This window comes from Sminthopsis crassicaudata, chromosome X, assembly GCF_048593235.1.
Source record: "Sminthopsis crassicaudata isolate SCR6 chromosome X, ASM4859323v1, whole genome shotgun sequence".
In the NCBI taxonomy this organism is placed as follows: Eukaryota; Metazoa; Chordata; class Mammalia; order Dasyuromorphia; family Dasyuridae; genus Sminthopsis; species Sminthopsis crassicaudata.
Window position 1 is genome coordinate 83,747,969 of NC_133623.1, and position 12,368 is coordinate 83,760,336.

General features: G+C 39.0%; 2 protein-coding genes across 3 annotated transcripts in view; one reads left to right on the forward strand and one right to left on the reverse strand.

Annotated features, from left to right (window-relative positions):
• The window catches only part of LOC141549151 (transcriptional regulator ATRX-like), a 463,311-nt gene that overhangs the window by 45,893 nt on the left and 405,050 nt on the right, over nt 1–12,368 (reverse strand). The window lies entirely within an intron of this gene.
• The window catches only part of LOC141549152 (transcriptional regulator ATRX-like), a 50,942-nt gene that overhangs the window by 24,130 nt on the left and 14,444 nt on the right, over nt 1–12,368 (forward strand). The window contains exons 1-5 of one of the 2 annotated variants that reach the window (XM_074278529.1): nt 6,537–7,203; nt 7,624–7,678; nt 9,639–9,682; nt 9,991–10,097; nt 11,675–11,788. In XM_074278529.1, coding sequence (XP_074134630.1) covers nt 7,658–7,678; nt 9,639–9,682; nt 9,991–10,097; nt 11,675–11,788 — 286 coding nt within the window. In that variant the 5' untranslated portion in view covers nt 6,537–7,203; nt 7,624–7,657. Of the gene's footprint in view, nt 7,204–7,623; nt 7,679–9,638; nt 9,683–9,990; nt 10,098–11,674; nt 11,789–12,368 lie in introns of those variants that run through there. The other variant, XM_074278531.1, reaches the window with a different exon arrangement.

A 12,368-nucleotide genomic window follows, 5' to 3' on the forward strand; every position in this document is an offset into this window, starting at 1 on the left:
AGTTTAGTTAATCCCTTTGTGATAGGTGACAATTTGGCAGGTTTATATAGAGCTTTCTATATAAAACTGCACAGAGGAAAGTATCTCTCTAGCAGCACTCTCAGTAAAGAAAGAAATTCAATAGAGAGGTTTGGGGAGTAATGGCAGTGAAAATTCCAGGGTGAAGGCCACCCTCTGAAATAATAACTGGCACTTAAACCCTTTCCTGGCTCACAAAATTTTGTATATCATTTGGGAAACAATCAAAAGCTTTGATTTGAACATTTAGCTAAAATTCACAGGTTGTAAAAAGTAAAGTTACATGCAGGTAAGTTGTACTTTAACATTTTAAAATTTGTATATGTATTTGTGTGTGTGTGTGTGTGTGTGTGTGTGTGTGTGTTCAAATTAGAAATGTCATTGTAATTTAGAATCACCTTCTCATTTTTATAATAGATTTTATTTTATCTGAATTTCAGGGATTGTTTTGTTTTATTCATAAAATAAAAGGGAAAATTAAGGGAACAAGAGATGGAAGAGTTAATAAAACCAAGATAACCTTGTGCACAGCAACAACAAGATTATGTGCTGATCAACTGTGATCGACCTGGCTCTTTTCAATAATTCGATTCAAGGCAATTCCAACAGACTTGTGATGGGAAGAGCCATCGGCAGCTACATAAAGGACTATGGAGACTGTGGATCACAGCACAGTATTTTCACCTTTTTATTGTTATTTGTTGATCTGTTTTCTTTTCATGGTCAGCAAATTACCACTAAAGTAGGTCAGTTAATCCCTATCTGATAGGTGACAATTTGGCAGGTTTATATAGAGCTTTCTATATAAAATTGCACAGAGGAAAGTATCTCACTAGCCGCAATCTCAGTAAAGAAAGAAATTCATTAGAGAGGTTTGGGGAGTAATGGCAGTGAAAATTCCAGGATGAAGGCCACCCTCTGAAATAAGAACTGTCAGTTAAATCCTTTCCTGTCTCACAAAATGTTGTGTATCATTTGGGAAACAATCAAAAGCTTTGATTTGAACATTTAGATAAAATTCACAGGTTGTAGAAACTAAAGGTGCATGCAGGTAAGTTGTACTTTAATGTTTTAAACTCTGTATGTGTGTTTGTGTGTGTGTTCAAATTAGAAATGTCATTGTAATTTAGAAGCACCTTCTCATTTTTGTAATAGATTTTATTTTATCTGAATTTCAAGGGTTGTTTTGTTTTCTTCATAAAATAAAAGGGAAAATTAAGGGAACAAGAGATGGAAGCCCAACTCTTTCTAAGAACTCCCCACATTACAATAACTTGAAGAAAGGAAAAATAAAATCCTACCACTTGGGTCTACTACTTGTAAGGGCCCTTTAAATGGGCGGACACAGTGCATCGGGAGATTGAGGCCCAGAAGTATTAGGACTGCCCTTGGGCGGGATCCTGGCCATATTGAGATAGTTTCGTAATGGGTGACTCTCTCGCTGATTGGCTGTGTGTGTGACCTCACAGGCCCTATGTAAGCCCACTGCAGGCAGCAAGCGCCCTCTTTAACCTCGTGCTGTTCACCCTGGCTCCTAGCCTGGGTGGCCAAGCCAAGATGGGTAGCCGAAAGAGGTAAGGATTTTGGTAGTGAACACATGGGTCTTCTGACCAGGTGTTCACCAGGGAACCAACAAGTCAGGGCATCAGTTAGGGCATTATGTGAGTAGGTATAATAAAGGCTTTTAAGATTACATGTGGTTGTTCTTGAGTGCGCTACCGGTTACTAAGCTATAGATTCAAGAGATTGTGGCCAGAGACCTTAGAAGGCCTCAGAGGAGGCGAGCCGGGTAGAGCTCACACTGCAAAAGACAGTGGTCAAAGGTGCTCTGGTGGGTCTAGGACAGACTAGTAATTGTAACTGCCAGGAGAGCACGTTACAAATGGCGCCCAACGTGGTGGACGCATCAGGAATTATCAGGTTTTGAAAATATTTAATATTCAGAATTAAGATTCTGAAAGATCCGGTAGAAACGCCACTTAAGAGGGAAGACAGAGAAGCAATATGGACCCAGGTAAATCTGGGATCAGACTCAAGGACACAGCTGAACATAATGCTTATTATATAAAGAGGTTAAAGAGCCAGATGGAAGATCTTTTAACAAAGATCACCACTGAAGAACAGCAGGAAGCTTGTAATCAAGCTCCACAAAGGCTATCCCCACACCCAGTAAATAGAGCTAGGAGAGGGAGCAACCTAGAGCTAATGCGATTGTATGACAGTAGAGAGTATAAAATGCCACAGCAAGAGTTGCTGGAATTGCAGGTTAAACTACAGATGGAGATAGAGAAAGAAGAAAAAGCTAGGTTACTACAGATAGAACAGGAAGAGTTCAAACCAGTGGCAGAAACTAAGGAAGGAAATAAAGGAACCACATGGACTAAAGTTGTAGAAATTCTTCTTAGCATTTTGTTGGTTTACCTCCTGCATTGTTGTTTTAAGGAATTTATCCATTACTCTTCCATTGAGAAGAAGTTTAGTTCTTTTTATGTGCAAAGCTCAGGTTTGATTTGGAATCAGCCTTTGGGGGATTTTCCAATTCTTCTTCCCTCTGCCTCACCTTCTTGGGCCAAGGGAGAAGCGGGAGGAGGAAAAGGAAGGGCGATAATACTATCAGCACTGCCCATTAATCCATTCAAAACTCCTGTGTCTTCATTTCAAAGGACAGGAGTAGGCTTTATGCCCCAAGGCAAAAAGGAATTGTGGGGTATTGAGTATAATCAGAAAAGTTTTAAAAATACAGTTGAGTTAATTTCTAAGAAACCTTACAGGGACAAGACCTTGCAGTTAGAGAGAGTGGAGTTTTATACTTTTAAAACTGCTAGGATCGTCTTTGGAGAGTTGGAACTCCTCTTTTCTTACCTCGTGGATTTTCCACTTCCACAGGTGAGCTTGATTTCCCAACCCCCCACGGGTACTTATAAAACAGTGTCTATGTCTAGAATGGGTTGGAAAATTGCTGTTTTAATCACTAGAATAAATAGACAGTGTGTGATCTTTGACCCAGGAGGAAAAGTAATATCAGATTTATTGATTCACACTCCTGGAGTACAATTCGGTATCAGAAACTCAAACTTTGATTTTTAGGCAAAAGAATTCAGGGATATAGCCGAGTGTTCTAGTAAAGTCATTACTGCACAGACTATCCCCAAGATCTTCTCTTCTAAACAAGAGAAGGGAATTTTGGGATATGTGATTGCTTACAATTTTTAAATTTTGATTTTACATTTTTAAACATTTTTGATTTTACATCTTCAAAGTATTTTGATTTTACATTTTAAAGTTATTTTGGTTTTATATTTTTAATCTATTTTGGTTTTACATTTTTAAATTCTTTGCCTTTTACCTTAGCAATGCACTTCGGGCATACACAGAAAGTGCAGCTAAGTGACAGACTAACTTTTGTCTGACTTTTGATCTTTTTGACAACAACTTTGTTTCCACTGTGATGTGGAAAGGCCTGGATGGCATTTGGAAAGGCCCAAGTTGGGCCCTGGGTACATTCCTTCCTAGGTGCAGATCCAGCAGTAGAGTTCATCCCCACCAGAGACATTTGTAACCTGGGGATCCAAGAGAAGGACCAGACAACCGGCCAGAGGGACCAGCCAGATGTCCGCAGCCCTTCAGACGCTGATGGCAGCGATGCCCCTCCTGACCGTGACACCAGAGACAGCAGACACGGTTCCAGTGTTGCAGCTGAGATGGACTGTTTTGGGTGATACGCAATATAAAGACTGTAAATGGACAATGGGCCTGCTTGCTTCTCCCGTGGCCACTTGCCATATGGTGGCCTGGGAAGAGGCTTTGCCCTATGCTTTCTATTGAAGGACTATGCTTTTAAATTAGTGGGTGAAAAACCAACACACCCACCTGCCATTGTTATTGAGACAATGTTACTGGACATGACTTTGCTTATGTGCACCTGTGAAACTAGAATTGTTCTAGAATTGTGAAAAGTGCAATAGAGAATTGTGATAAGCTAGAATTGTTCTAGGATTGTGAAAAGTGCAATAGAGAATTGTGATAAAGCTAGAATTGTTCTAGAATTGTGAAAAAGTGCAATTGAGAATTGTGATAAACTAGAATTGTTCTAGGATTGTGACAAGTGCAATTGAGAATTGTGATAAGCTAGAATTGTTCTAGAATTGTGACAAGTGCAATTGAGAATTGTGATAAGCTAGAATTGTTCTAGGAGTGTGAAAAGTGCAACAGAAAATTGTAAGAAACTAGAATTGGTCTAGAACTGTGATAAATGTAACTAGAATTGTGACAACCTACCTCACTGATATTTGTTAACTAGAATTGTGATGTTTTACCTTGTTGACTTCCCACCTCAGTGTTGACATCCTACCTCATTGGCATCCAACCTCTTTGGCTTATTATCTCGAGTATGACTTTGATGAATGGGTTGAACATTTGGGCCACTGTTGAGCCTGGTTCTCATTGTCATACTTCTGTTTACTGATTTGCTGCTTTGTACCTCCTTGGGCATAACACTCGGTCATCTCATGGATCAAGTGAACTATAGCTGGTGCTAAAAGTTTAGCTTGATGAGATGTGCGGTTCCCGCAAAACAAGAGAAAGGGAATTGTAAGGGCCCTTTAAATGGGCGGACACAGTGCATCGGGAGATTGAGGCCCAGAAGTATTAGGACTGCCCTTGGGCGGGATCCTGGCCATATTGAGATAGTTTCGTAATGGGTGACTCTCTCGCTGATTGGCTGTGTGTGTGACCTCACAGGCCCTATGTAAGCCCACTGCAGGCAGCAAGCGCCCTCTTTAACCTCGTGCTGTTCACCCTGGCTCCTAGCCTGGGTGGCCAAGCCAAGATGGGTAGCCGAAAGAGGTAAGGATTTTGGTAGTGAACACATGGGTCTTCTGACCAGGTGTTCACCAGGGAACCAACAAGTCAGGGCATCAGTTAGGGCATTATGTGAGTAGGTATAATAAAGGCTTTTAAGATTACATGTGGTTGTTCTTGAGTGCGCTACCGGTTACTAAGCTATAGATTCAAGAGATTGTGGCCAGAGACCTTAGAAGGCCTCAGAGGAGGCGAGCCGGGTAGAGCTCACACTGCAAAAGACAGTGGTCAAAGGTGCTCTGGTGGGTCTAGGACAGACTAGTAATTGTAACTGCCAGGAGAGCACGTTACAACTACTGAATGATGAGAGTGTAAAAAGCAAATGCTTTGTAATGAATTTGAAGAGGGAACCCCAAAACTGATAATCCTTAAAGGAGAAAACCTCCTTCTTCTGTGCCTCAGTGAGGGGACTCCATCACAAGCACAAACAGTTTCATCTTTGTTATCTGGGTGCGGTTAGCTTAGTCCCAAAACTCATTGAATTCAATTCAAATTTAGCCTGGGCTGAAACCCAGTCAGCAGCCAACCTGGGACTCCAGCCATGAGCCCCCTTCAGCTTGTAGGGCCCAAAGCCCCCAATATAAAATAGCGAAACTAAAACCCTGTGTTGCAGAGTTTTGAAACATGGCAGTCCTACACTTGCCACCCCACAGGTCTCTGCCCACTGGAATACTGTTTCTAGTGCCTTTCTCTCCTTATCCTCACCTATTTCCTTAACTAGACTTAACATTACTTCAATCCCCATAATAAAATACATTTCTCAGTCTAGGTTATAGGGTCTGTAAATCCCTTTAGGCAGAACTGCACTGCAAGAAAGGGAATCCTCAGAAGCCCCTACCCTCGGGCCGCCACTAGACCTTATTTAACACCCTGACCACCAGAAAGCCTCATTTCATTTGGGAACATCTACACCTCATCAGATTATTTCTGAGATTATAGAACCCTGATTTGGCTTGTTTTGAACAACTTGAATGCTATGATGAACTGATCAACTAAAAGAAAAAAAAAAGAAGTTTGTTTAAAAACCTACTGTTGCTCAGTTGATGGGTTGCTGTGCTATATGCTCCCTTGCCTACGAGACTAGCTTTGGGAGCCTGTGGGTCTTCACAGGTGAATTGTCCAAAGGCTTCAAACTCTGCCTGGCTCCCTGCTGGGAGCCCTCTTCATTCCTGGCCCCCTCTCCTCCTCCTCCTCCCACTACCACCAGCACTACTACTATTGCTGCTTTGGGCACTCACTGCTCTCCTATGCCAGCAAGGCAGGCAGATGAGCTTCAGATAAATTCTGATGGGAAACAGGGATTTTGAGGCACAGAATACCAATTTCTTTCATATCTGAGCACAGGTTCAAGGACAGGAAATTGAACAGGAAGTGTAAAAGTTACAGGAATGTCACTTTAGTACTATCTGAACGACTCTAGGCAAGTCAGTTTTACTTCATTTGGCTCATTTGTAAAATGCGGTGGAGAAGGAACTGAAAAATTACAAGAAGGCCCCACATGGTTCACAATGTCACGTGACTGAAGTGACTAATTATAACAGGGACTTCATCAGAGTTGTGGAGACCTTTCAATAGCTTCCTGTCAGTAGGAGCAGGATTATGTAACTTCCTGGTGATGAGAACGATAGAAGATGACTGGGGATGTGCTAGAAAAAGATAATTTGGCAGCTGTGAAGAAGATGGAAAGATGAAGGAAGTGGGAATGTACTGCCTGGGTCAGCTGTTCGTGACGAAAAAGGGAAGATATGGAAATAAATGTAGCAATTATTTGAATATTTGGAGTAAAGGTTCCATGGTGATTTTTAAAATCTAATTTATTTTCTTATTATGGTATTTTAATTTTCCAAATGTATACAATGATAGTTTCCAACATTCACCTTTGCAAGTTCCAAATTTTTCTCCCTCCTTCCCCCACTCTCTCCTCCCTGAACAGGAAGTGATGCAATATGGATTAAATATGTGGAATTCCATATTCATCAATGGTGATATTGAGGAAAGAAGGGGCAAATGGGGAGACACAGTGAGGCAGGAAAAGGAGAAGAGAAAATGAGAGACATGGGGGAGGAAATTATGAGGGAATAAAAAAAAAAGAGAATGAGTGAGAGGGGGATGGGGACAGAGAAGAGGAAGCCAGATGCAGCTTCTTTGGAAATGCACAATCCTGTAGTCTCACTGTGGTCTTGAGAATCACGAGCCCAATTGGTTTCCGGTTGCGATGATTGGCTTACTGGTTGTCCAATCATCTTCGCTGGTTCCTGTTGCTTCGGTGGGTGGGTCCCATCTTGGAAGAAGTGAGATGGCGTCTCCTGAGCTCCAGCTCCTGAGGTAAATATTTCTCCTTTTAAAGACATGTTTTTTACTTTTATTTTCCTCTTATTGTCATTTCCTTTAATTAATTAGTAAACATAAGTCCTTTTTATGTTTTTCTGAAGAATTTTCCCTTTATTTTCAGTGCGTTATTTTGGTTCTTTTCCCGCCTCGATTCGGCCTCGTTTAGTTTTTCCTTTTCCTCAACCATTTAGAGGGATTTCAGTAAGTTTCTTTCTCGACATTGAGAATGTCATAGTGGATTCCCCTAGACAGGATCAGTGACATTTTCCGGCTTTTATATTGTTGGAATCAATTGCTCTTGAACCATTTCACTGACTTGACTTGTAAAATGTTCTATTGTTGTATGTTTCTTTTCTTCAGTTGAAGTTATTGGTAATGTGAACGATTTATTTGGATCTTACATGTGTTTTCTAGATAAACTCTGCAGAGAACACAGTGATCTTTTTCAATGGAAAGTCCCGAAGACGAGGTAAGTGTGACTTCTTTGATTGTAAATGAATTTTAAGCATTAAAAAAAATCCTTATCATTTCTGATCCTGTGGTAAAATGTTTTATGAATCCAAATAAATGAGCCAGGCAGGGAAGAGGGGATGTTAATCACTGGTTGGGTGTTTCTGATTCTTAATTCTTTGGCCACAGGGGGAAAAAAGGACTTTTGTGACATATAACCCACTGAGATTGTTTGACTCGTGCCTGTTACCATTAAGGCAATATCCGATGTGTAATAACAATTCGTGTTTCCTCATACACGCTTGTTGTGTGTGTATTGAAATGTTTGTTGACATAAGTTCACTTTTAAAGATATTATTTTCAGTTTAAATATATCCTTTCTTAATTATACCCTGCTTGAGGGTAATTGGGGAAATGAAAGAGGGGAAAAGAATAAAAAAGGCTCACAGCAGAGAACAAAAGATCAATTTATAATGAAAAAAACGGACACTTACTAACATAATTTCTTCTACCAATATACGTGTGTATATACTTTCTTAAACTGGTAATTTTTTGAATATATTTTGAATCTTCTTTGATGTTCTCCTGAACACTTGACAGTGTTCTCTTTGGTTTTATTTTGTTTTGTATTTCTTTTTGATTTTTCTCTTTTTTATGTTTTATTAATTTTTATAATTATAACATTTTCTTTAACAGTATATATGCATAGGTAATTTTTTACAACACTATCCCTTGTACTCCCTTCTGTTCCGAGGTTTTCCCCTCCTTCCCTCCACCCCCTCCCATAGATGGCAGGCATTCCCATACATATTAAATATTTTATAGTATATCCTAGGTACAATATATATGTGCAGAACCGAATTTTGTTGTTGCTGTTGTTGCAAAGGAAGGATTGTATTCGCAAGGCAAAAATAATATGCTCACCATTCACACTCATTTCCCAGTGTTCCTATTCTGGATATAGCCGATTCTGTCCATCATTGATCAATTGGAATTGTATTAGCTCTTCTCTATGTTGAAGATATCCACTTCCATCAGAATACATCCTCATACAGTATCGTTGTTGAAGTGTATAATGATCCCCTATTTCTATTTGTTTCACTTAGCATCAGTTGATGTAAGTCTCTCCAAGCCTCTCTGTATTCCTCCTGCTGTTCATTTCTTACCGAACAATAATATTCCATAACATTCATATACCATAACTTACCCAACCATTCTCCAATTGATGGACATCCATTCATCTTCCAGCTTCTAGCCACTATGAAAAGGGCTGCCACAAACATTTTGGCACATATGGGTCCCTTTCCCTTCTTTACTATTTCCTTGGGATATAAGCCCAGTAGTAGTATGGCTGGGTCAAAGGGTATGCAACTGGTAATTTTTTGAATATATTGTGAATCTACTTTGATGTTCTCCTGAACACTTGACAGTGTTCTCTTTGGTTTTATTTTGTTTCATATTTCTTCTTGATTTTTCTCTTTTATTACTCTTTTTAAAAATAAAATAATTTTGAAACAAATAATGTGCTTCTTGAGTACAGGGACCATTTTTTTGCCTCTTTTTGCATCTCCTGTGCTTATCTCAAATCAGTTGGAAACTGTGATCTGTCATTTATTGAAATAAACTCTGGGATCTGTTAGTTGATGTCATGAACAATATGACACAACTGAAAAAATGATTGAACAAGAACAACTTTGGATAGCAAGGTGACTTAATACAGAATAATCTGGATTAGGAAAATCTTATTTTCCTGAGTTCAAATCTGACCTTCGAAATTTACTCATGGTATAATCCTGGGTGAGTCACTTCACCCCGTTTGCTTTAGTGTCCTCACATGTAGAATGAGTTGGGGAAGTAATGGCAAACCACCCCAATATCTTTGCGAAGAAAAGCCAACATGAGGGTCACAAAGAGTTGTATACAAGTGAAAAACAAAAGCCGTGGATTTGCTTACACTTGTATTTGGTTTTTCTTTTTAGGGTACTGTCTGTTCTGAAGAACTGAAGCCATCATGCCCTGAGAGGTTAGTGTTTCTGACCAAAGTACATGCATTTATTTTAAAAGTACAAACAGACCAAGGATTTGTCCGTCTAACTGCTCACTTTATATGTCTGTCTTCTGTTATTTCTCATTCTATATCTTAGTGAAAGATACAAGGTATGAAGTGATGGAAGTTAGTACTGAGTTGTGTATGGAATTATGAAAAATATCTATGTGTATGGAATATTGAAACGAATTTTATATCAACTTTACTAACACTCACCAAGGAAGCTGGTCTTCTGGAAACTTTCACTTTTTTAAGTACAAACATATATTTTAAATTTTCTTTAGGAAAGAGCATATGGACTGTGATGATGGACAGATGGTGCATGAATCTATCAATCCATTTCATTCAGATGAAAATTCACATATTCCTGTGACAAAAAGCTTTGCAGAAGGTATATTGTGTCACGCTGCTTTACATATTTGAAAGTTAACACTCCTCGTTATGGGTAGAAAATTTGGTTTTCTTTGTATAAAACTACTTTTCATTGTCATAAAATTTTAGTCATAGAAGAACTAGATTCATAGCCAGAAGGTAGTTTAGAATTCTTCTAAATCCCTGATAGTCCAGATTAGGAAACAGGTACTAAAAATAACATGGCTTACTCAAAATCATTTGTCATTATTTGTCATTAATAGCCTCTTTGGTTTATAAGCCCTTAATTTAAACTACCGTTCAAATTAGTAATTTTTGAAATGGCTTTGATATAGGGAGGTTTTCTAAAGATCATTTTTGTTTCGTTTTAAGTTAAAAGCTGCTGGCTTTTATCCTGGGCAACTTTTGACCTTTTTTGCCACTTCTTGGTTTGTTTCCTCACCCGAGTGTGTGCTTCCAATATTCATCTTCATTTTTTACCCACTGTTCATTTAGACACTGACCTTGGGGTGCATCAACCATATAGGTAAGCTTTTAATTTACCTCACTTTCTGTTCATCATTTTTTTCCTCAAGGTTTGCCCTTCTAGTTCATTCAGGTTTTGCCTTATTTTTATGCAGTTGTAGATCTAAGTGCTCTTACCAAAGTGTCCAGGGACACTTGATCTGCCAAATCTACTAGTTATCCTTCTACCCTCCACCTCAGTCCTAATCCTATTTTTATCTCTATGCTGCTCTTCATACTCATGTTATAGTATCTCCTCTTTTCTTGGATTTATTTTCCTGCCTCTGTCTCTGTCTCTGTCTCTGTCTCTGTCTCTGTCTCTCTCTCTCTCTCTCTCTCTCTCTCTCTCTCTCTCTCTCTCTCTCTCTCTCTCTCTTTGCTGGCTTATTATTCATTTTGCACATCTACTTCTTGGCCTTGGGGCCTTTCATTTGTCTTGGTGATTTTTCTGTACTAAAGGCTTTAATTTTCACCAATATTCAGTTTACACTTGACCTATGTATAAAAAGCACATTGTAACTTGCATTTTTCAAGACCCACATCAGCTGTCTCGTATTCTCCTATTTTACACATGAGGAAACTGAGGCAGACAGAAGCTAAATGTCTGATTTATAGATACAGGCACCTTTGTGTGCTGTCTGTCACTGATGACAATGAGAGCTTCTTGAGTTCAGGGACTTGATTGTCTATTTTTGTTATCAGTGCTCTGAAGCTGTGCCAGATGGCAGGTCTGAACTTTTGGTCTTGGAGAATAAAACTTAAGATTGTAAAAGGATGTGGGAAATTCGAAATCTTTGGAATGGTTTTTCCCTCTGAGGTTTAGTATGTGAAGAATAATAAAGACAGAATATTAATGCTCCACCTTCCTCCTGTGGCTTTTTCCTAATGAATTTCATTTTGAATATCAAAGTTCTGGTTTTGAAAATTTCCCGATTGCAAGTAAGAGGTTGTGAGGAAGTCCCTTAGCATCTTGGAACAAACTTGTCATTCTGTTTTATCCAGTGGTTTTTAAAAGATTGTTTTTAATTCTGATATTCAGGATGGATTCAGGGTTTTCACATAATTAACATCATGATTGTTATTAAATTGAAGGTAATGTGATTGTACAACCAGACCCAAAGACGAAGGAAGACAGAGATAATTTTCAAGAGCTTGAAGTTAGGCACAAAAGCAGAATGAGGATTAAAACTTCCAAAAGACATGTTGGTAAGTAGTTGAGTTTAAAATTTATTTCAAAGTATATTTTGTAAATTAATATAAGGAATGTTGAAAATCATTGAACGATATGCACTTATATAAAGAGAATACATACAATATTGTAATTGGAAAGAACACTGAAAAAGAAACTGAACACTTTCTATAACCATAAAAAATGGAGGATAAATATTTTCTTCCTGTGATGGAGACAAAAATGGAGTGACAATGCCTGTGCCTGTGACAGGTGTTAAGACCTTGGGTAAGAGGTATTTTTCTGCAAGCCAACCAGGAGTGTTCAGGTTCATGCTATTCCCTGGGGTGGGGATGGGGTGGCCAGAACAGGTGGAGTGGAGATGGTGACATTCAGGTATGGGGCCTTTGCTGATGGTGCCTCAGGTGGAAGATGTCCATTATCACGAGAAAAAAAGAACAGAAACCTGGAGAATTAATTTACTTAGGGAAATGGCCAGTGAGCAAAATAGGAGAAATAATGGTCCGAGAGAGGGGAAACATCTTGAAAAGTAGTAAAAGGATTAGGAATAGGAGAATGATGACAAAATGATGTGACAGGGAAAAAGGAAGAAATAAT